The sequence below is a fragment of the Protopterus annectens genome, chromosome 3.part0 (genome assembly GCF_019279795.1).
Source record: "Protopterus annectens isolate FY-2018-M chromosome 3.part0, PAN1.0, whole genome shotgun sequence".
Lineage (NCBI taxonomy): Eukaryota > Metazoa > Chordata > Ceratodontiformes > Protopteridae > Protopterus > Protopterus annectens.
Window position 1 is genome coordinate 542062785 of NC_056731.1, and position 25948 is coordinate 542088732.

Below are 25948 nucleotides of genomic sequence, written 5' to 3' on the forward strand. Positions count from 1 at the left end.
GAGGAGTCCCCCTTATCACTTCTTGTAAAATCCTTGAACTTTTAAGACAGAAGCGTGTTTGGCCTAATGATCCTCCTTCCCAGGAGGAGTCATTGTTTCTTGTGACTTTCGGAGCCAGCTCAGCTACTTCTTGGGTAGAACCCATTTCCCGCTGGGCTTGGAAGGATATGGATGTCATAGAGTTTATCCCCAAGAGTCCTGATAAGTATCTCATGGTGCCAAAGGATGTTGCCCATTGGAATAAAGGTCCCCCAGTCTATGCTTTGTTGGTAGCAGTGGCCACCATTAAAGACCTTGCTGAACAGAGTTCATCTGTCTTCCCCCAAACAGGGAGTCCAGGGCATTGGACAGATTTGGGAAGTATGTTTATGCATTAACAACCTTTACCCACAGGTCACTAAACTATTTGGCAAACCTTACGAGATTCCAGAGGAAATTAATCAAGGAGTTTTCTAGTGCAATGTCAAGGTCCATGTCTGTAGAGGACAAGAGAATAGATTCTTTGCATATAGCCACCCTCCAGTCCCCGTCAAACACCTCAATGAGGTTAATTTCTCATGTCCCAGAAGGAGCTTTGAGAACCGCAGGTTGAGCAACTGCTGCAAGACTACATACTTGGATGTATCTTTTGACTTTACGGACCCTTCCAAGTCATCATTCATCAATGCTCTGTATGATGGATCCACCTTGTTTGGCCCTAAGGTGAATGAAATTCTTTCTAGGAGCGAATGGAAAGACATTATCTGGCATAGAAATATGTTTTTCTACCCCTCAAAGGACTTTCTTCTGAAACCAGAGAGGAGGATGCAGAAAGATGTCATTCTGAAATATATAAGGGTCTTCCTAGGACTCGTGCGGAAAAAGAGGGCATTATTTTGGAAGACAATCATTCCAGTGGCAGAAGTGACTTGCAGCATCAGGGCTTTAGAGGTCCTTTTTCTGAGAAGCTCTTTCAGTGCCCTTAGAGAGTTGCCAGCTGCTGTGTTCTGGAGGCAGTCAGGGCCACCTCTCTCTGCACTCAGAAGCCTGGACAGCCATTACTAAAAATAATTGGGTGCACAGAATAAAATGCAGAGGTTATTATATACCATTTTTCCTTTTACCACCCCAGTGGACTGAGAGAATTCCTGACATTTCACCCATTCAGAAGACAACAGCCATGGAAATGGAAAAGTTGCTGGGAAAAGAGTTATCAAAGCGATCTCCCCAGACCAACAAGGATCCTGAAATTATTCAAGATTCTTTTTGGTGCCACAGAAGACATGAGACCTAAGAACAGTTTTGGATCTCAGCAAGCTGAATCAGTTTGTAAAACACTCGAACTTCCAGATGGTCACGGTTCAGTTCATTCTGCCACTGTTGCAGAATGACAACTGGATGTACTCCATAGATCTCCAGGATGTGTACTATCCTATCAAAATGCACAGGTGCTCTAGGAGATACTGGCTAGGAGCCATTCTCTGTCAGTTCAGAGCTCTGACCTTTGGTTTTGCCACAACCACCAGGGTGGTCACCGAGAGCATGGTGATAGTTGTAGCTCACTTGAGACTGCACAGATTCTGAGTGTTCCGTTACCTAGACAGCTGGCTCCTTTCTGCTTCCACCAAGCATCTGCTGATTCAGGCCAAGGATTACTTGCTCCATTTGTGTCTACAACTGGGAATCATAGTGAACTACACCAAGTCTCTCAGCTTACCCCTACTCTTGCCTTGGAATTCATTGGTGCTTATCTGGATATGGTGACACAAATCCCAAGCTTTCTACAGACAAGGTTAAACAGTTTACTGAACCAAGCTTTACACATTCTCTGTCTCTTTCTTCCCCTTTAACCAGGCTGATATTATAGCGCCTCAGGTCATTGGCAGGCTCAGTAGTTTTGGTACATTTAGCAAGATTTTATGTAAGGGTTTTATAACGGACCCTTGTGGTATAGTGATCAGTAGGGCATCACCCTCTAACTGTATCTACTCGAATCACAAATATTTGCAAAACACACACAGCCTGATGTATTCACACAGAAGCAGCTTCTGTGGGGTGTCCTTCTGTTCTTCTGCGCCCAAGGCCACAGTGTCAATGGATGACTCACAACTAGGATGGGGAGCATTACTTGGGAAGGACAGTGGTCAGTCTTCATATCAATATCCTAGAAATGAGAGCAGTCCTATTGGCTTTGCAGGCATTTTAAGATGTTCTACCTTTAGGTGTGGTTGCTGTTTAGACAGACAAGATTTTGGTGGTCTGATACACCAACAAACGGGGGATTCTGGTCCTACCCCTTATGTGGAGAGGCAGTGAGAGTGTGGCAATGGGCAACCCATTCCTGTCTTTTTCTATTGACAACACACATTCCAGGGAAGTCCAGCATGCTAGCAGACTAATGGAACAGGGTCCATTTTACTTCCAAATGAGTGGTCTTTAAATCTAGTTGTGAAAATGATTTTTCACCAGTGGGGTTAACCCTGCTGTGACCTCTTTGTTTCATCCTTCATTTCCAAGTGCAGCAGGTACTTTGCCTTGATCCCGCCAGAAAGGGAGTCACCGAGAAACTGTGTGTTTCACAGTTGACACCCCGGTCTCCCGTGTGACTTTCCCCCCACCCTTTTCATTCCTAAGTTTCTTCAGAAAGCATATCCGCAGAAGAGTAAGGTAATCCTCATTGTGCCATTCTGGCCTTGGCAAATGTGGTTTCCCTTCCTTTGGCCTCACCTAGTTCACCCTTCCTGTGTATTGGATCCTGCTCAGGACAGCTGTCTCACCCATTTGGGATACCTCACCAGGATATTTGAACCCTCAAATTGACTGTGTGTTTCTCCACCTCCAGTGATGGCTTCTTCCCCCAGTTCTTCACATTCTTTCATCATCCCAGAAAGCTTCTAAGAGAAAAATTTATAAGAGCAAATAGAAAAGGTTTTCTGTGTTGTCCTTCCAGAGACAATTAGACCCCTTTTTAGCACTTATCTAAGCTGTTTTTAATTTCCTTCCATGTTCAATAATGGAGATAGTTACCTGAAAATGAAGGTCCAACTTGCTTCCATTTCTGATTTTCACTTGGGTAAAAATAATTCTTCTTTGGCCTCTCTGAGGTTATCCAAGGCCTTTCTTAAAGGTGCCTTTTTACTTTGGCCGCCCATTAAGGGCCCCATTCCTCCATGGGATTAAACATTACTACTTCAAACTTTGACCCAGCCTACCTTTGAACTGTCAGCCAAGGTAGACTTAAAGTTATCATGGAAAATTATTTTTTTAGTTGCCATTACATCAGCTAGATAAGTATCAGAACTCCAAGCACTTTCTTCTCCGCAACTACATCTGATTTTTCATAAGGACACGGTATCCCTTCGGGTTAACCCTTTGTTTCTACAGAAGTTGCTGTCAGAGACAACTATCAACCACTCCATCAATCTACCTGTTTTCTTTCCAAGTTCTTCCAACAGGAGAGAATGCATGCTGCATTTGTTGGATGTTCATAGACAACTTACATTCTATATTCGCAGAACCAAAGACTGAAGAAAATTAGACCAATTGTTTGTTTCTGTTTACAAAGATAAATTGGGCAAAGCAGTATCCAAAGTAACCTTAGCTAGATGGCTCACTGATTCTTTTTTCTTTTCTTTATAATAATAAAATATTCTCATTACCCAAAGTGCCTGTGGCGCATTGCAGTAGATCTGTGACCACATCAACTGCCATTTGGTTCAGATCTTCTGTGGATGACATTTGTGCAGCTGCATTGTGGACCTTCCAGGGTTCCTCTAGCTGGAACTCGTCCCATTGTTTGATGAATGGAAGAAATATACATCAAATACAAAAGTTATGCACTCACCATAACTATGCATCTCTTTTGTCTGTTTTCATCCTTAACTACCTCCACTCCAGAATCCTTTCTATTTTATAAATAACTGTCATGTGACCTCCTAGTATGTAGTGAGGGATATTTCCTGAATGAATTCCAACTTTCTTCTCCTTCATTTTGTTTCTGCTGTAGTTGCTATACAACTTAATTTAAAATATGTTAATGGCTGGATGTCCTTTGACATGCATTAGTTGGCTGACTCGAGGGCAAACTTGATCTGAGGTAATTCAGGAGAAGAGAGGAATATAGGTAAGGAGAGAAGATCGAGTTATGAAGTCTAGGTTTGATTAAGTGACTGAAGTTGGATCCGTGACCCATCTGTTGAGGAAGGCTGAAAACAGACAATACAGTGCAGTTATGGTGAATACATAACTTTTATTTCCCTTGCACCTGAGCTCTTTGGAATATCTCTATTGCTGATGAAGTGCCACATGCTTCAGTTACGTCTGTTGTGCTGAAACCAAAAGGATTGAAAAGGACTTGCCATTTAGTTTTCTTAATACCACCTGTTCATCTATAAGCACTGAGTAATTTTCTCTTGTAATCATTTTCTTTAGTGCAGATTAATATAGATGATGGTCTTTCTTCATTTCAGTTACCATTCTTGTTCATTCTTTTGACTCTGATTGCTTCTTAATAAAACCTAAGCATCTGATGTTGTCAATTTTCATTCTGTCTTCAACTGTTGGTTTCAGATCTGATCCTTGGAGATCTTACTTGACTGTTACTGAACCTTGTGGTAACCAAAAAGCTCTCAAGCTTCTCCCTTACCAATAATCTACCAACCCCTAACATACCTCAGATCTTGTTTGTCGCTTTTTGTGAAATACGTGGTTGCCATAGTTCTTGAGCTTTATCGTAGAACTCTTCAGATAAGTTACATTTTTCTATTTAAACCTGATACATTGCCTTTTTCTATCATTCCCGTACCCCTGTGCTTTTCATATATCTGTAAATACCATTGTTAGTATATTTTTCACTCTTTTTCTCTACACGTTAGTGTACCCTTCATTATCATTGTTGGTAATCTCTCCCTCTCTCTTTTTCTTTCCTGTTTCCTGCTTTAAAAAAAGCTTTTTATAGCTGTTTATCTTTTTTGTAAGAATAGCTGAGAAAAGCCCTTGCGGCTTAAATATGTGTTCGAAGTGTGGACACAGGTTTCCCACAATCTGTAGGAATACTGTTCTGTCTGCCATAATTTTAATCCATGTGCATTAGTGGATGGAAAAAATAAATTAATATTGAAAGGTATTTTGCCTCCTTCATTTGGAGAAGCTATTGCAGGGGCTTAGTCCCCCAAACTGAAGTCCAAGGTGTCATACCCTCCTTCTACTTCCTTGACTCCATCTTCCGAGCCTTCCAAGAAGAGGACTAAATCAAATTTAGTGAGGTCTCAAACTTCTTCCCCCTCAGATCCGAAGAAAAAGAGGTCATCAGATTCTATCTGATTAACAAACTGTCAGATCCAACTACTCATGATCCAGTCGTTTACCAAGACCCAGTATTCCCCATCGGTTGATCCTGTACCTTCTAGGCTGCCTTCCCCAATTCTAAAAAGATTTCATACAAAGTAATCTTCCCTGGCATCATTTCGTTCATCCAGGAGTTTGACCGAAGAAGACTTGGATTGGATGATGAGGAAGTTTCTCTCGGCTCAGATCCAGACAGGTGTTTCATCGGCTCCTACCATTTTGAGTCAGGAAGCCCATCCATTGACCAATCCACCTCCTCAGACTCCTTCTCTGATTCCTTTGGTTGCTTCAGAGTCCCTGGATCCGGGTCTTCTGTGTCCATCAAGCTTGAATCTGAGGGCGACATTGTCATCAAATCCGAAGCTTACTCTTTGAGTGCCCCAGCTCTGACATCTTCAGATCCAGAAAACTCTTGCTTCCCTGACAGATGTAAGGAGCTGGAGTTGACTTTGAAGGTTTTGGAGCTATCTCTGTACCTTGGTGCTTTGGCACTGGATAACTCCGCTCCTACATTCTCCTCCAGGAAATTGCTTTTGGGGTGAGCGGAGATAGCGGTCCAGAAGCCTGCCTTCTTGGGTCCTAGGTCTTATCGCTTACTTGGGCTGTCTGCCTTCGAGGTTTTGAAGAGCATTTTCTCTGCTTCGACATGAGTGATGGATCCAACCCCCTTTGATTTCCTGTCCAGTTCTCAGATGTTTCTGCTCTTGGATCCACATCATTCGATGCCACAGGAACAGCCAGCTTGAGACCTCCAGAGTACCTTACAGGGTTTTACAGTTTCTTCTAACACCTCCCTGGAACACTGATCCAAGTAGGTCCTTAGGAAGAGAAAGTGTAAGAGGAGGCACTTGGGCTCTTCTCAAGAGTCACTCACTGGGGATATAGGCTTCGATGAAGGTGAAGGTACCCATGATCATCTCCATTTGGAGATCCTGACAGGCTTTGATGAAGGTGAAGGTACCCATGATCATCTGCATTTGGAGATCCTGAAACAGATGTTTGGACCACCGGCAACCCAACCCTTCACCTGAGGAGTCAGTATTTCTGAAAGCCTTTGGAGCTGACCAGTCTACCTCCTGGGTTACTCTGCCTGCCGATGAGCTCCTTGATTTGGTTTCTTGGCAGGCGTGGAAGGAGCCTGATGCAGTTGAACCAGTATCCAAAAGGCCAGATTAGGATTCTAGCTCCACCTGAAGGTAAGACGTTTTGGGCTAAAGAGGTGCCCATGGATGCCATGGTTGTGGCAGCGGCCAACAAGAAGAAACTTGCTGAACAAAGTTCCTCTTTTCATCCCACAAACAGGGAGTCTAGGGTGATGGGCAGGTTTGGGAAGTGTGTTTATGCTTCATTGACCTTTGCCCTGAGGTTGCTGAACTATTTAGCACATTTTACTAGATTGCAAAGAGATTTGATTAAAGAACTCAACTTTACTTTCAGGAACTATTTCTGCTGAGACCCAATCATTTGTGGCTTCTAAGTTGGCAACCCTCCAGTCTTCATGAATTCATCCACCAGGCTTATTTTGCATGCAGCGGAAGGCACATCAAGGGCAGCGGGTTCAAGCATATCCATTAGGAGCCATGCCTAGATCCATTTATTTGATTTTACAGAGCCCTTCAAGTCCTTGTTTGTCAGTGCTCTCTTTGATGGCACTTTTTTGTTAGGTCCCAAAGTGAAGGATGTATTATCCAGGTGTGAGCAGGATGGAAAGACCGTCTCTGCAAGTGGGTTTTTGTTTTCTGACCCCCCTCAAAGATCCTTTGCAAGGAATGAATAAGGTGGTCAAAAGATGTGGTTCAGGAAGTCCCAGAGTCTTTCTAGGGCAAACATGTAGAAAGTTTTCCTGGGGCAGAGGGGGGAATTCTCATGTATGACGACACCCGGTAGCAGAGGAGGCCTGCAAAAACCATGGGTCTAGATATTCTTTCTCTGACAGACCCTACCAGCACTCCTGAAAGGAGGACCGATTGTTCCCCTCTGGATGCAATCAGGGGTTGATTATCCCTGCACCAGAGAGCCTGGCTAGACATAATAAAAGGTACTTGGGTGCAGAGGATTATTTCCAGAGGTTATATAATACTCTTTGCCCCTCCACCTCGAACTCAAGAAAAATTCCCAGTGTTCTACCCAGTCAGAGGAAAGAAGCAGCAGTATAAATACAAAAGCTGCTAGAAAAAAAATAGAGTCATCCAGGAGGTCTGCCAGACCAGATAAAATCTACAACTTATTCAACATTCTTTTTAGTGCCAAAGTAAACCGGGGACTGGAGACCACTTTTGGATCTCAGCAACCTGAATAAGTCAGTTTGACACAATGTTTTGGATGGTCACAGTTCAGTCTATTCCCCCTTTTGTTTGCAAGATGACTTGATGTGCTTAATAGACCTTGTGAAGGCTGCCAGCCTAGCCAGATAGAATTTTGCAGATAATTATATCATTTGTAATTATGAATGTTGAACTACAGACTTGTTTTCTTAATTGAAAGAATATGCTGTGAAATGTTGAACTTAAAACAATGTAGCAACATTGCCCTCTGCTGTAAAGAAAGCTAAGTCAAGCATTTGTTGTCTGTTCTTTGAAGTTGCAATTACTTCATGTCTGTCCTTTGAAGTTAAAGATTTGGAGTCATTCTCTCTGAGCTAGCACATTCTTTCTGTTGTTTTAACCAAGAGTTAGATTGCTAGTTTTAAACATGCAAATGTATTTTTATTGCTCTGGTTTCTGCCTAGGTGTAAAAGAATGTAGTTGCAGTTTCTGTTGGCCTGGGAACCCCAAGAAGGGTGAAGAATGATGTAATGTTTATCAGAACTGCAATTTCAATTTAAACAGAGAGAACCAGAGATTATTAAACATTTTTGTCTTGACTATCCAACTTATCAGCACTGTCTTGCTCATATGTAAGTTATCTTAGACTTGTGTTTTCGTTTAAACAGCAAAGATGCGGTAAAAGTGCCCAAAACGTAACTAGTAATCCAAAATTAGGCACCGGAGACCAGCAGTTCCAACACACAAGTGATTTAATGTTCAAACACAGCAAAAGACACACACATCCACAAATAACATAAACGCCGATAAAAACACTTCCCCTTACGTTTTCGTCTCATAGAACTTCATCAGATGGGCAAAAACATCATAGTTACCTAGTTAAATAACTTTTCCAGTTTGAATAGACCAATGAAATCAGTGATTCACTTAGTTACCAAGATACAGAAAGAGTGGATTCTAAACTGCATGTGACAGTCTTACTAGTCTAGCACCATCTGGTGGACAAATAATAAAACACATGAAAATGTATATAAAATCAAGAATTCACTTAAATAAATAAACCAGGATAAAATAACATAAATATACATAAAAAATATAAAAATATCGCAATTTTGCAGACCTGAGCTTGAGTACAGGTTTTAAAGACACCATATCATTAAGTACTGAATTGTTGCAATCATCCAGGACTAATTGCCAATATAGTTCCCTTTATTTGAGTCTGGTCTCCCATGGCCCACCCTTGAGGTCTGTAGGGACCACCTCTATCATGAAAAATTGATACTCTGCTTTTGGACATGCCTGAAGATGTTTGTACAGGGAATTATTATAATTTTTCTTCCTTAAATCATAAAGGTGTTCATACATTCTTTGTTTTAACATCCTTTCTGTCTTACCCACATAGGAGGAGTCACATGCCCCACACAAAACAATATATACCACACCTGTGATATTACAATTTGCATACCCTCTAACAGTTATATACTTGTTTCTACATTTTAAATATAACATGCCCTCAGTCCGTATGTACTTACATTGGGTACAACTTCCACATTTGTGTGTACCTTTTTTGTTACTAATGAGAGTTCCGAAATTGTTCTAATGGGAACCTCCTTCCAAAATATTTTTGATATTTCATCCTTTTTTGTACACACATTTAAGTGGCTTGTCAAATATACAATTTAAATCTGATAAGGCTGCAAAATTTTTCCACTCCTTGTCTATAACTTGTTTGACCAATTTTGTTTCACCATCATATGTGATAGTCAAAGCAGATTGGTAAGACACCCCTTCTATCTTTGTACCTAGCCTTGCATAATCAGAGGGTTGATTTTTACCCTAAATAGGGGCAAAGCTAGACTCTCTACCATCCATGACTTCTGTTAATACATCATTCAAAAGTGTTGGAGGGTACCCTATAACTTTGACCATTTCTACTATAAAATCGCATTCTCTTTTAAAATCCTGGTCATCAGATGTCATTCTGCTAGCCCGGACCAGTTGACCTTTTATTACCCCTCTTTTTTGGTGTGGGGGGTGAGCACTCGCATAGTGAAGATAAGAATTCGAGAATGTCTGCTTTCTATGTATTTTAGATTTGAAACTATTGTCCACCCTTTGAATGTTAACATCAAGGTACTTTAACTCACTATTGTTAAGCTGATATGTAAATTTTAGGAACTTAATTGTCTTGGAAATGTATTCAAGGAATTCGAAAAAATGATTATCAGTACCAGTCCAGAAAATACAGATGTCCTCTAAAAAACGTCTTTGGGTATCTTTGGCATACCCAAGGTCCACAAAAGTGTTACTGACTCACCGTTTAGGCCTATTGTCTCTGTGGAAGGATCAGTAACTGCACCTTTCCTTTGGCAAAATATATAGATTATAATCTAAAAAACACAGTTTTCAAAAATAAGAATATTCTCAAGGATTCATGGTTTTTTTTAAGACGCATAAGCAATGAACAACAATCCAACACAAGTAATTTCATTGCACTTGATGTAGTGGATTTGTTCACGTGTATTCCACATGATGTGGGACTTGCTTGATTTGAGGAATTCATGGCCGATTGTGGGGATTCCCTTTGGTGTATTTTACACTTGTCTAATTTTAATGGACCTAGTCCTTAAGAATAATTTTATTTTCTTTCAGGGAGAATACTATAAACAATTGAAGGGTGTGGCAGTGGGGGCACGCTGTGCCCCTACCTATGCCAATATTATTCTCCTATATTGGGAAAACAAATGTGTGTTCACCTTTGAATTTAAGCAATATTGGAACCTGTACGGGCATTTTTTAGATGACATCTGTATTTTTTGACTGGTACTGATGATCATTTTTTCGAATTCTTTGAATACATTTCTAAGAGTACTAAGTTCCTAAAATTTACATATCAGCTTAACAATAGTGAGGTAAATTACCTTGATGTTAACATTCGAAGGGTGGACAATGGTTTCAAATCTAAAATACATAGAAAGCAGACATTCTTGAATTCTTATCTTCACTATGCAAGTGCCCACCCCCCACACCAAAAAAGAGGAGTAATAAAAGATCAATTGGTCCGGGCTAGCAGAATGACATCTGATGACCAGGATTTTAAAAGAGAATGTGATTTTATAGTAGAAATGTTCAAAGCCAGAGGGTACCCTCCAACACTTTTGAATGATGTATTAACAGAAGTCATGGATGGTAGAGAGTCTAGGTTTGCCCCTATTTTGGGTAAAAATCACCCCTCTGATTATGCAAGGCTAGGTACGAAGATAGAAGGGGTGTCTTACCAATCTGCTTTGACTATCACATATGATGGTGAAACAAATTTGGTCAAACAAGATATAGACATGAGTGGAAAAAATTTGCAGCCTTATCAGATTTAAATTGTATATCTGACAAGCCACTTAAATGTGCGTACAAAAAAGGATGAAATATCAAAAATATTTTGGAAGGAGGTTCCCATTAGAACAATTTCAGAACTCTCATTAGTAACAAAAAAGGTGCACACAAATGTGGAAGTTGTACCCAATGTAAGTACATACGGACTGAGGACATGTTATATTTAAAATGTAGAAACAATTATATAACTGTTAGAGGGTATACAAATTGTAATATCACAGGAGTGGTATATATTGTTTTGGGTAGGTCATGTGACTCCTCCTATGTGGGTAAGACAGAAAGGAGGTTATTAAAACAAAGAATGTATGAACACCCTTATGATTTAAGGAAGAAAAATGATAACGCCCTGTACAGACATCTTTAGGCATGTCCAAAAGCAGAGTATCAATTTTTCGTGATAGAGGTGGTCCGTATAGACCCTAGGGGTGGGCCATGGGAGACCAGACTCGAATACAGGGAACTACATTGGCAATTAGTCCTGGATGCTTGCGACAATTCAGGACTTAATGATATGGTGTCTTTAAAACCTGTACTCAAGCTCAGGTCTGCAAATTTGTGATATTTTTACATTTTTTATGTATATTCACGTTATTTTATCCTGGTTTATTTAAGTGAATTCTTGATTTTATATACATTTTCATGTATTTTATTATTTGTCCGCCAGATAGTGCTGGACTAGTAAGACTGTCACATGCAGTTTAGAATCCACTCTCTCTGTATCTTGGTAACTAATTGAATCACTGATTTCATTGGTCTATTCAAACAGGAAAAGTTATTTAACTTGGTAACTATGATGTTTTTGCCCATCTGATGAATTTCTATGAGACGAAAACGTAAGGGGAAAGTGTTTTTATCAGCGTTTATGTTATTTGTGGATGTGTGTTCCTTTTTCTATGTTTGAACATTAAATCACTTGTGTGTTGGAACTGCTGGCTCCAGTGCCTAATTTTGGATTGTGTTTTCTTTTAGAAATAGCTAGGAACTAGAAAAATTAGACTAAGTGTTTTTCTGTGATGTCTGAACTGTACTACTGATTTATTTTAAGTATTTCTGTGTGATCTCTGAACTCTTGACTAGCACTGTATAGTAAGACGTATTGTCTTGTGTTTTTATTATTTATTATTAAATATTTTAAAACCTTTTAACTGTGGCTGTTTTGTGTAGAGATAATTTAAGCTCATTACTTGCATGCCTTTGGTAAAACTGTACAAAGCCACTCTAATAGATTTAGCCCTGGGTTACACTACCAATTGGATAGTAATATTGCACAGTAATAGTTGGGCACCCTTTTAAGGGCCTTTGAGTAGCTGATAAATATTAGCTGGGTAAAAGGGGCACAGCTGGAGAACCTGTACCAGCCTTCCCCAGGAGTGTCTGTGTGGTTGTATAAACTTATCTCAAAGTGTGTGTATGTCAGCTACTTGGGCAGGGACACTAAGCACTGGTTGGACAGAGAGGGTGCTGGAGATTTTTTCTTGCCCAGCTGTCTGAGATCTGGACCCTATAGCTGTGCCAGTGGGGAATCTTATTGGGGACCTGGAGAGCAAGGGAGCGACCAGCCCCAGACTGACTGTGATCTCTTTGTGCTCTTAAGGGAAATTGCACTTTACTGTGTGTATTTGTTATCCTTTCCTCATATATGAGTTATATATATATATATATATATATATATATATATATATATATATATATATATATAGTTTGTTATATCTGGTGTTAGTGGTGAGGATTGAAGTTCCTTGATTGCTGGGCCAGGGCACGGTCGTCACAGACCTTCAGGATGTGTACTATCACATAAAGATGAATAGACAATCTAGCAGGTATTTACATATCCGGCTGGGACACAGTCCTTACCAGTTCAGAGCTCTGCCCTTTGTTCTCACCAAGGTGTTTACCATATGTATGACAGTAGTAGCAGCTCACTTGAGACTGCAAGGATTCTGGGTGTTTTCATATCTAGACGACTGGCTCATTACCGCCCCGACCAGGCATCTGCTAATAAGGGCAAGAGATCAGGTACTCCACATTTGCTCTCATCTGGGGATAACTATAAATCACAACAAATCTCGTCTACAACCAACTCAAAATTTGGAATTCATAGGAGCAGTTTTCAACACAAAGCCAATGATGGCTTCTCTTCCTCTCTCGATAGAGTACAGACCATCAGGTTACAGGTCAGAAAAATAATTTGCAGCACCAGGATTTCAGCCTGCTTGGTCCTTCAAGCTCTAGGATCAGTGTCACCGGCAATAATCTTAATATCTTTAGCCAAATTTCATATGAAAAGTCTTTAATAGATTTTAGCAATACAGTGGTTGGTTTTTCACCAGAGCATGTTAGCATAAATAAGAATCAGTCAGACGTGTAAGAGATCTCAGATGGGTGGATTCCATCAGGTCAGGTTCTGCAAGGTCATCCATTAATTTCTCCCTCAGCCCAAGGCCACAGTGACTGTGGACACTTCCCAGTTGGGGTAGGGGGGTATGTTCTGGGGAAAACAGTCCAAGGCAGTTGGTCTACCAAAGAGGCCAACTTGCGTATAAATGTCCTAGAGATGAGAGCAGTGCCCTTAGTGCTGCAGGCCTTCCTGGATGCTCTCCTTACAGGGACAATTGCTGTTCATACAGACTATGCGCCTGTAGTTTGGTACATCAACAAACAAGGAGGGACTGGATCCTGCCCTCTGTGTTTTGTTGAGAAGCTGTCAGAGCATGCCTTTGGGCAGTCTCATCTAACCTCTTGCTCATAGCAGCTCGCATTCTGGGGAGATCCAATGTGATAGCAGACAAACTGAGCAGGTACGTTCTTCTGCCTCATGAATGGTCCCTCAACAATGATGAAATGGAATTGATTTTCTGTCAGTTGGGCCAGCCTTGCTGTGATCTATTTGCTCCCCCCAAACTACAAATGCAGCAGGTACTTTACCCTACTTCCTACGCAGGGGGAATCCCCGTGGGATGCTCCACTTCATGATTGGTCCCCTGGTCTACTCTATGCTTATTCACCCATTCCATTAATTCAGGATTCTGCCACGTTGCAGAGCAAAGTCATCCTCATTGCACCCTTCTGGCCTCAACAGATTTGGTTCCCCTACTTTTGGCGTCACTTGCTTCAACAACCTTGGATTCTGGATCCAACTCCAGAACTCCTGTCTCAACAAGTATGATTCGTCCAGACATAGTCAACCTCAGACTGACTACCTGGCTTCTCCAGTTCCATTAATAGTCAGACAACCTATTCTGTCATCACCTGTCTGTCAAATGCTTTTATCTTCCCATAAACCTTCTACCAAAAAATTCTATTTCAGCAAATGGAAGAGGTTTGTTTACTGGGCTCATTAAAGTAATATTGAACCTTTGTGAGCGCTAATGCATAGCATCCTTGAATTGTTGACACATCTTTTTAAAGAAAGAGCTAGTGCATCTACCATTAAAGTTCAGTTAGCAGCGATATCAAATTTTCACATTGATTTTTATGGTTCTTCTGTCACATCTCATAAATTGAGCAAAGCCTTCTTCAAAGGCACTCTTTTTCTTAAACCCCCTTTTAAAGACCCTACTCCCCCATGGGATGTGAATCTGGTACTGCAGACTCTTATTCAATCCCCCTTCGAATCAGTTGCTACCTGTGACCTTAAGTACCTTTCTTAGAATACAGTTTTTCTGATAGCTGTTACCTCTGCTAGACAAATTTCTGAGATTCAAGCCTTCTCCTCTAAACCACCATACTCGATTTTTCGCAAGGATAGGGTTATGTTACAGACTAATACATCCTTTCTTCCTAAGGTAGTGTCAGAATCTAATATCAATCAGTCCATTAATTTACCAGTGTATTTTTCTAAATTTGCTAACAAAGCAGAATACATGTTGCATTTATTGGATGTCCACAGACAATTATGTTTTTACCTACATAGAACAAAATATATTAGAAAAACTGACCAGTTTGTTTCATTCACAAATATAATTGGAAAAAAACACTTGCAAAAAGTTAGAATATCTAAGTGGCTAATTGATTGTATTTAATTTGTTTATAACTAATTGGGCATTACTCTACCAAAACTGTTACAGGCCCATTCAACTAGATCCATGGCCACCTATTCAGTATTGCAATCCAGAATGTCCATGGATGATAATATGCACAACAGCAACTTGTGCTACTCCCCATACTTTATTACTCATAAAATTGGATCTGGTCTCCGGAGGTAGAGCATAATTTGGTTCAGTGGTGCTCAGGAATATCCTTTCCTGAGTCCAGCCTGGAATTTAGGTAGCTGCTGTCTCTGTTTTCAAAGCCTGAGTTGGACCGAGGCATCATATTCGAAATGCATCAGCTGAGGAAAAATGAAAGTGGATAACACAGATGGAACATTATGGTGAGTACGTAACTTCATTTTTTTGTTCAGTTTGCCATTTGGTATGCTTTCACATTTTGCAACTCAGCTGTTTCTACAGGCATTTCAGTTTTAACCTGTTCATATATGTGCAAACTTTACTGCATATCTTCATGTTAACTTTTATCCATCTTTCCAAATTGATTATGACTTCTGTGAAGCCTACAGTTATGAGTAATTGCTCTATTAAGTGCCTTTTTATGCATTTTATAGGTTCATAGGCTAGTACTAGGCTGTCCTTGTAGGCCATTTTAAGCCTAGCCAATTTCCCTTTTTGTGCTGACATTAACCAATCCCATTTGGCTAGAAATTAGGCTTATCCATCCGGTGGTCAATAATTATATAATTCCCCCCAATAAAAATAACTGTGATCACATCATTGATAATTTAAAGTGAAACATGCGTGGGTTTAGGAGCTGCCTCTGTCCATTATTAGTATAGGTGGCAGTCCTGGAGTAAATTTTCTGTGCCCCATCCGTAGAGCCAAGCTGTGCTTGAATAACTTTTTGTGTGGATGCGGAGTCATTTCCATTGCAGCAGTATCCTCTGTGAGATATACCTTTCCCTCCAAATTTATTTATTTTTTTTTGATGTTGCAGAAGAGGTTTAGATTCCTATAGCGAGTATTTCTGATGCCATTTCACTTGCTAATTTGCAGTATTGGGTCAAAGCATGTCTTGTATGCCAGACACAGGTCAGCAGGCTATAGGGTACAGAAGATAGTGACAGGGCTTTGAGTCAGTCCCTGTAGGATATGTTGTTTAGGCCTTGTAAACTTTTATTAAGGTATTTCTGTGGGTGCTCCAGTTGTTGCTTCTGTCTGGACTGGTACTTGCTAAAGGGAACATTATATTCAATGACTGCCCTAATGAGGGCTGAGTAAAGGGAAATAATAACATCCCTAAGTCTAGACACAATTGCTTTGTTTATAAGCTGTGCAGTATAGAAGGACTTTCTAACAACAGTGGACACGTGTTGTTCCAAAGTTAGGTCACTGGCCACATAATATCCTAAATCCAGAGGGGTGGTAAAAGGGCAATTGGTCAGCGCATGCAGGATGACCTCATGTGACATTGATTTCCACAATGAATGTACACATATCATGGATATGTTTAGGGTAAGAGGCTACCCAGATAATTTACTTTTGGATATGTACAGGGAAGTCAGTGAGGGTAGAGGTACACGTTTTGCACCAATATTAGGGTCTGATGAAACAGTTGGTCCACTGACCACGGTTAGTGCTAAAGATGATCCTGGTTTGGCTTTGCTTTGATTTTAACTTATGATGGAGAGAGTGGTTTAGTTAGAAACATCATAGATCAAGAATGGAACAAATTTGCTAGACTGTCGGATTTGTACATCCTTTTTAAACAACCCTTGAGATATATATGCAAAAAGGGAAAAAATATAAAAAATACTTTTGAAGGAGCATCCGGACAAAATTTTAAGGATGCTTTTTCCAACAACAAAAGAGGCGCATTTAAATCTGGAAGATGTAGTCAGTGTAGGGTTGTCTACACTGGGGAGGAATTTTATTTGACAAGTAGGGAAATATATATCAAAACTAGAGAGTATGCCAATTGTGAAACAAGTGGTTTGGTTTATTTGGCAACATGTGGACAATGTAGTTCGTTCTTTATTGGCAAGACTGAGAGAAAGCTCAAACAAAGGATTTACGAACATGATTATAACATTAGAAAAAACAATGAGACGTGCCTTGTTTAAGCACTCTCAGAATTGCACAAAAGCTAACTTTAGATTTTTTGTAATAGAGGTAGTCAGTATTGACCCAAGGGGTGGTCTTTGGGAAACTAGGCTTGAGTACAGGGAGTTATATTGGCAGTTAATTTTAGAAGCCACTAAGAGTCCTGGTTTAAATGACATGGTGTCATTGAAACCTGTACTTAAGCTTAGAGCAGCCAAATTATGAGTACTAGGTACACATTTCAACATCATTATTATGTACTTATATTCAGGTATTCCAGTATATATATGTTATTTATTTATTATACTTAAGGCAGAAACAGTATTTTAATAGCAAGTATATTTGTTATATTTATACATTTTTACATTTTTTATTTTTATGTAGTTATTCGCTACATTGGTTTTTTAACAGGAAATAGTCATGGACTTTAAGGGGTTATACATACAAAAAAAACTTTTAACAAATATTTTGAATGCATATTTTATTTAGTAACATATGCATTTTAGTGCCTAGATGGTTAACATTTTTTAAGCTTGTTTTTGAATCTATTAATTTATTCATCGCCTGTGGTCACCTTATTGGTTGTTAGAGAATTTAAATCAACTTTGTCTGTTCTAGCTTTTACATCTGATGAAGTGTTTGGACGAAAACGTGTGGATATTACAGGAGCGTTAATGTTTTTTGTTTGTGCTGACTTTGTGCTTTCTTTGTATGGTGCTCATTAAACTGTGTGACATTTGGTGGAGATGTGGTATCCAGTGCTTTTTCATGATTAATTCTGTTGCTCTCTTAGCAAAGGGTTTTAGATTGGGTTATTTTTCCCGTACTGATTTAGATACCAAGTTTATGGTATCTGATAGTGAACTTGCAGTTTTTTAATGTCTCCCCAAAATACATAAAAATGCCTCCAACCCTCTGGGTAGACCTACTGTGTCGGCCTGTAAATATTTTTGGCTAGTATAGGGCTTTTCTTACATGAATTTTTGTTACCATATGTATTAAAACTTCCATCTTATATTAGCAATACAAGTGATTTTTTTGAAACACATATCTAATGCAGAATGGTCTGATATGTTTTTTGTTGATGTGGATGTTTGTAATTTGTACACTAGTTTTCAACATAATACAGGGTTGTAGGCTGTGAAATATTTTCTTGGAGATATTCCCCTTTCCAGTTATATTTTGGAACTTTTTAGTTTTTGTTTGACTAACAATTTTTTTTGTTTTCAGTGATTGGTTGTATCATCAAGTACAGAGGACAGCCATGGGGGCATATTTTGCCCCTATGTATGCCAGTTTGGTAATGGTAATGATTTTTGTAAGCATTTTGTTGTAAAATAAGATCATTTTATTGATTATTTAATTTTTATTTGTAAGGGGAGTTGTAATTTGGTTCAGTTGTTTTATAATGAGTTACAACACAATTGTTTTGTTTTGTTTTTTTGTTTGATGGCCTACAGGTTAGGAGACAGATTGTTTTTTTTTTGGATGGTAGTTTGCTGTTGATCTCAAGAAATGAACTAATAACTTCAGTACATATAACAATTTTTGAATGGGGACAGTTTTTGGATGGCCGTAGTTGCCATCCTCTGCATACTTTAGCTGCCCTCCCTTATGGTGAATGCATCCAGTTAAGGAGGCTTTGCAACAATGATAGAGTTTTTTTTGAAGAAGTCCATAGGATGTGCTCCATGTTTTATTCTACAGGTTATAATAGAGAGTTAGTAGAATCTGCTATTTGCAAAGTTATGTAGAGTTTTTTTTTGGGTAGAAGCAGAATTGTAAGGGATGGCATATTTCCTTGCAGGTCTGATAATTTTAATGAACACAGGAAAATATATTTTGTGATTACTTAGTGTTTTGAGTTCAGAAGTGGTGACTTTGGTTAAATATTATTGGCAGTGTTTGTTAAAATTTAGGGATTTGCTTGGGGTGTTATGTTCCCTTCCTGGTATTTCTTACAGACGGAGGAATTTGAAAGATATTTTAGTTCATAACTATTTTTTCCTATTTATTCCTCCTCCTCCTGTTCTAATGGGAACTTACCCCTGTGGTTTTTGTTGTGTATGTCAAGCTATTGTTAGAACATTTGATAATCTAAATGGGATACCTTTTCAAGCTGTTGATTTTTATAATTGTAATACAGAAGGCATTATTTATGCTTTATAGTGTCCTTGTAATTTGGTGTATATTGGTGAGAGTAAGAGAAAGTTTAAGTTAAATGGGATACCTTTTTAAACTGTTATGTTCTTCGGTGTTCTTGTAATTTGGTGTATATTGGTGAGAGTAAGAGAAAGTTTAAGTTAAGATTTCAGGAGCATGTTAGGAATATTAGGCTAAATTAGAACGTCCTGTTGCCTAGCATTTTACAAAGTTTCATAATTCTGAACCTAGGGCCTTGAAAGCTACTATTTAAAAAAAAAGTTTTGTTTGATTTTTTTTGTTCTGAAAATGTGCTTAAAAGAAAACTTTTGTATAAAGAAACATTTTTTATCTTGAAATTTAATACTTTACCCCCTTCGGGTCATAATTTGGACTATAACTGGAAAATATTTATTTAGATGTGTTTTTTATTGCTTAATTGTTTAATTGGGTTTGATATAAAAAAGGGGGTATGTGTTTTCAATGTATTACTCATTGAAGGCTGTTTTTTGCCGCGGCACTAGAGTTATTAAAGTTCTCTCTCTTGTGGTCCTTGCATGTGTTTTTTTTGGTATCTTGCTTTGTTTATTTTGTTTTGTTTTATAAAAGATAGTGTATAGACTGTTTATATGGGGTAAAGCTAAACTCTGTCTAACCATTATGTTGTTCAGTCTTTTTGTTGGAGGTGTCAGTACCTATTTGTATTTTTGTGAACTAGCTCTTAGTTTTAATAGACTTATGTGAGTGAGCAGGCTTCCTGATACATGAATTTTGTTCCCACTGTACTGTTAATGACCAGGGCTCAGCAAACATTCATTCTGTTGAAGGGCCTGTTGGAGAAAAGAGACTGAGTGACAGTGGACAGGTTTCCCTTTCTCAGGGAGGAGTTGTAGACTACTTGGGCAGTGTCACTTTCATTGTTGAATCCAGAAAGATGTGTAGCTGTTGTCAGAAGTGTTTTTCCTAGCCTGAACCTGACAGTGTTGTGACTGTGCATGTGTGAGTTGCACATGCATAGCAGCCTGCTTGGGTATATATTTAAAAGGTAAAACCCACAGGATACTCCAATGGAACCTAACTCCTGCTATTGTGTGCCTGTAGGGATAGCTGCCATAGCTTTCTGTGGCTAAAGATGTGTGAGTTAAGGCCGTAGTGCTCGTAGGTAATGAGCATTTGGAGATGCTGTTACTTGCTTAGATTGCTGGGTTAAAAACTGATTATGAAATTGTTAATTTAAATATGTGCATATGTGTGTGCACGTCTGCTCAGGATCATGCCTTGTGAGTGCTCTCCGAGCAAGAGTTAAGTTAAAAAACAAAGAAAAAAAACTTTAAAAAGAGTTTAGTGTTTTTGAAATCAAACAGATTCTCTGAGAAGCTTTTCATCTATTTAGCCTTATCACAATATATTTTCTTTTTGTTTTTCAGAAGATGTTTCACAGGACCAGACTGATTTAGTTGCGGATTTATTAAAGGAGCTTTCTAATCACAATGAGAGAGTGGAAGAGAGAAAATCTGCCTTGTATGAACTCCTAACCCTAACACGAGAGGACTCAATCGGCGTATGGGATGTGCACTTTAAAACTATTTTGCTGCTGCTATTAGAAACTCTTGGTGACAAAGAGGTATTTTTATTTTATTAGTTATTTTGTGCTGTTAGTATATTTATCTTTGGTATGCTTTAACATGTAGCTGAATTATTTTTTCTTGTACATACATTATTCATATGACAGCTGAATGCATTACGGAAGCAGATGTAAGCTAACATACAGTAGTATGTTTAAGTTAAGTCAAAGGCATTTTAGCAGGAGGCTTTCAGTATTCTATAAGGTATTTTCTCTTGTTTACCCAAGCTTTGCAGTTGGCCATTGCCATACCTCTCAGCTGTCCAGTTTTTCACAGAATATCCAGGATTTTAACTCATTTTGTTAGTCTATTCCTCGTGAAATATGTGGTTTTCTGGCAAATTACAGAAGACTGAAGTCGCCAAATAATGACATACATTTGAATTTCAGACCCCCTGTTCTTCAGAAAATTTATATGTATTCTTGCAGTTTATAAGTATTTAAACCTGTCCCTGTTTAGGGCCTTTGTCCCTCCATTATTTTAGGCTTTGGACAGAATTGTTTCACTAAGAGGTTGAGAGGTACGTCCGTCAAACTTTCCATTCTAGTGACGTATGACAAATGTACTGCAAAATGCAAATCTGCTGATTATACATAAAACACTGTGGTCTGTATTATTATAGTCTCTTTCCCTTATTTTGCTGTCCGATTTTTTCATGTTGCACTAGTAATCTTGTATTGCTTCTCAGAAATATTAACTGGTGCCAGCAAGAGCCCTCAGTGTTCTCAGTACTGAGGGTTGGAAATCTACAGCAAAAATGCAGAAATGCTGAAAAGATCAGCCTTGTGCAACTCATATGAAGTACTATATATCACAATATAGGTCTCTCTAATGGTGGCCATTCTGTGGCCACTCCCATGGATGCAGTACCTACGTATCACCATAAATTGGAAGGAGTTCTCATTGAATCAATTTTTAGATAAACTTTTACTGGAGTGATAGTAATTGATGGTACTCTATAAGTAATATTATTATAAGCTTATATAGTTGTACTTGCCTGTCAACTATTTAAACTTGTCAAGCATGACATCTTACACCATTAGCCTCCACACTATTCAGAGATGCACCAAATTACAGCCTTAGAAATATTAAAAATGAATGTCCTTTTCTGCAACCCCCACTCCCACCCAGAGCTAGGCTTCACAGGATAGTTCATGCACAGACCATATTTTCCCAGTACTTGGTTTCAAATTGTTGGAATCTCTCCCATGTTTTCTTAAGGATCATTCGTCTTACCCATTTTTCCAATCAGAAATAAAAGCACATTTCATGGCTCCAGGAAAATGCAACTGCTGTCTGTGTAGTCATGTAACTTAATCTATTCATACCCTTCTTCCCTTTACATACCTTGCTGTGACTCTACTTTTGTGATTCTTTCAGCATGACAATTCAATTTCCACTCTGTATGTAATGTATGTATATGTTGTGTTTTGTCATTCACTCTGTATATAATATAGTTGATTTAAGGGTATAAAGACAATAACTAAACAAACTGTGGTATTAATTTTGTATATAATGTATGTATATACTGCATTTTGTCATTCACTCTGTATATAATGTTATGTATCTTTGGGGTTTACCCCTGGCTTAGAGTCAGATACAAATGTATTTATTTATTTATTTAACATTTGTTAAATGGGAAAGTCTGACTTGGAATGAAGCCAGTTTTCAGCGGAGGCCCAGGGAGAAAGGCACCAGATGCATGTCTTTGTAACGTGGGAGGAAACCGGAGCACCCAGAGGAAACTCACACGAACACAGGGAGGACATGCAGACTCCACACAGAAGGCACCCCAGCCGAGAATCGAACCGGAGAACATCTTGCTGTGAGACGACAATGCTACCGCTGCACCACTGCGCTGTCTATGTGATCAGTGTATACCCTGGTTAAGAGAGTCAAAGTAAAATAAACTGTCATAAATGCTCCTGAAGAGGACCCCGAAAGTTACTGACTTAGCCTCCAAATTTGAGCATGCATTGTAGGGTTCATGATTAGACCTTGCTCTTTTTTTTTTGGGTGCGATGCAAACCACAGTCTTCATGATGCAATTTGGATTGTCTGAGAATTATTGTATTGGATGTATTAGTGACTTCAGAGCCCCCTGCTCATATAGACATTGTAAATGATGTCATCAGAAATACATAGTCTAGGGATCTGTACCTGTTCTGCAACATTAACAGAATGGTTTGGATAGACAGATATATTTCATACAGGATACTACTGCTGTAGAACAGACTGTCCTTTCACATAAAACAAAGTAAATCCCTGTTCATTTTAATGCACAGTTTAGACTTATGGACTGGAAGCAGAACATTTACTCTAGGACTGCCCCCTGAACTATTAATGGACATATGCAGCTCCTAAATGCTTTATCCCATGAATGGGTTACCACTTATTCTCATTAAGGGTAATATTTAGTTACTGACCATGGGATGGGTAAGGCCACTCTACTAACAAATGGTATAGGTTATTTTGAGCACAAAAAGGGAAAGTGGCTTGACTTAAAATGGCCCGCAAGGGCAGCTAACCTAGTACTTACCTAAAACCTGGTCTTCACACAGTTTCTAGATTTTCTAAAGCATTCAACACAATATCTCATTAGAAACGCCTGCCATAAGGCTTGCCCATTCGGCACTTCACTGGTTCCAGAAATAACTCTATAATAGGGCAAAAGCATACAAGTAGTAAAATATCTTCTCTTTTCTACCTGTCACTATTGAGGTACATGATGGAGCTATACTAGGACCACTCTTCACCAATGATCTTCATATTGCTGCCAGTCACACCAGCATAGTTCACCATATTGCTGACTGTACTCTGCTGAACTCCCTGAACTCCAAGAATTCACTCAGCAGTGGTTTTGTTCTAATAAAAGTTAGTTTAATGATGCACAACTACTCCAGAAACCCCCCCAAAAGCTAAATTATTACTTTTCACAACAAACAACTCTCAGCACAGAAACCTTCCTTTACTATTAATAGTAGTACAGTTTCAAACTAGAAAACCAGGTAAAACTGCCTGGTGTAATTATTGATGGCCAGATGAAATTTGGCCACCATACCTTGCAAGTAATTAATCCAGGGAAAACTACCTGGTGTAATTATTGATGATCAAATGAAATTTGACCACCATACATCGAAAGGTACCTGGTACGATTATTGATGAGATGACCAGATGAAATTTGACCACCATGCATTGCAGGTAATTAAACCAGGCAAAAACTGCCTGATGTAGTTATTGATGACCAGATGAAATTTGACTACCATACCTCGCAGGTAATTAAAATAAAAATCACCAGAAATTGGGTTCAATAAACACAACTAATACATTCCTTACTGATGCTGCCAAAAACATTGCCATCCATACTATATGCTGCCCCAGTCCTCACTGATAAGTTATAACAGTGCTATAATAAAACTACCAAATTTGCAACTTATCATCACTATAGAGCACATCACTGTCTAGCTTTCAAATAACTAAATTGATTGGGAATCACCATGTCTACTATCCCTAACTCATCTTACTATGGTGCACATGTTAACTTACAAACTTGAAAACTGCTCAGCTCTGAACAATGTGATACAACTCTATCCACCAAATGAAAGATCAGGGTCCCAAGACTAAGTTTTAATTGATATAACCAAATCATACAATACCAAAGGCATCTCCTTATTTGCTTGTACTACTGTCAGGCTATGGAATGCTATACCTTTATCCTTTAGATCAGTACCAAATGTCAGCTTATTTAAATCACAGCTCAAGAGCCATATAACAAGTAAATGGCTTTGTTCCTGTGTAACTCCAGGCTAATCCCACTCTGAATTTTTCCCCACATCCTGTCACTGCCTGTCTTTCTATACTAGTGTTCAATCACACTTAATTGTACACTTCTTCTTGTATAATGCTACACTGCTATTACTGCAGTCCATCCCCTTCACCAAACTGTAATAATCCTGCATTAAAATCTGTAATGCGTACTCACTTTCTTTCACTATGTCATAACTTATGGTTCTTCTTCTGTTGTTTTTCATTTAGTAATGTTAAGACAGCTTTAACATACCATAACTTGTTATAATAGAAAACTTTAACTTGTGTCTCAACTCCTGTTATAGCTGTTTAGCTGCCATTTTATTCTTCCTTCTCATGTATCTTCTACCTCTTTCTCTACATTATGATGACAGCTAAAGCCATGTTTTTACTGTATAATATTTGTATAAGTGTGCTAAAATTGTTCTCTATTTCATATATAATGTTTGTGATATTTATGTAATACCTACTGAAATTTTTTGCACATTTTCTCCCTGGACCTCCTCTAAAAAGGGCTTTCTAACCCAGTTGGACTTTCATGGTAAACTAAGGCAAAATAAAATATGAAGTAGATGAACTAGTCCACAGACCTTTTTCAGACTTGACCCTGGGCAGTCAGCAGATAGTACATTATAGGCAGTGGCAGTAAATTTATAGACAGAATGTAGAATACAGGCAGTAATACAGATTTAATACAGTATAAAATGATGGTGTGAAGGGATATAAAAGTGTTATGAACGATAACGTTATGTATTTTGTAAGAGAGGGACACTGTGCAATTTCTTGAAAAGGACATTGTTTAAGGAGCACAAACTTTGGTACTACACGGCATCGTCTGTTGTAATTACTAACGTATCTTAATGACTGAAATTCAGGCTGTCAAGTAAAGGTATATCCAGCAACTAAAAAAGTGCCATTTTTTAAACATCACTAAGATGCATTGGTTTTGAAGCTGATAGTCTAGGCAAAGAACTTAATGTACTAACTCGACTTGACTATTGAAGAATAGATGCCAGAGGGGAAACAGAAAGCTTCCTGTGCTAAAGTAGCAAAATGCTTATTCTTTGACCTGATGATGTCAGAATTTGCAAGTACCCTGGCATGACAAGCAAGTTGGCTAACTTTTTTTTCACTTAGACGATCATTCTGGCTGGTGCAATAAGCTTCAGGCTTTATGACCTTCAGAACTACACTCAATAAATACCCCTTGAGAGAGAGAGAGAATATGGACACTATTATTCTGAATTACACTTGTAATAGTATTCCTTCCTATTATTTTTCAAGTTAAAATTATAGGAGG

General features: G+C 38.8%; 1 protein-coding gene across 20 annotated transcripts in view; it reads left to right on the plus strand.

Moving 5' to 3' along the window:
* CLASP2 (cytoplasmic linker associated protein 2) overlaps window positions 1–25948 on the plus strand; it is a 7203062-nt gene that overhangs the window by 6520296 nt on the left and 656818 nt on the right. For all 20 annotated transcript variants that reach the window (XM_044064956.1, XM_044064947.1, XM_044064955.1 and 17 more), the window contains one exon: window positions 20644–20840. In XM_044064956.1, coding sequence (XP_043920891.1) covers window positions 20644–20840 — 197 coding nt within the window. The remainder of the gene's footprint in view (window positions 1–20643; window positions 20841–25948) is intronic.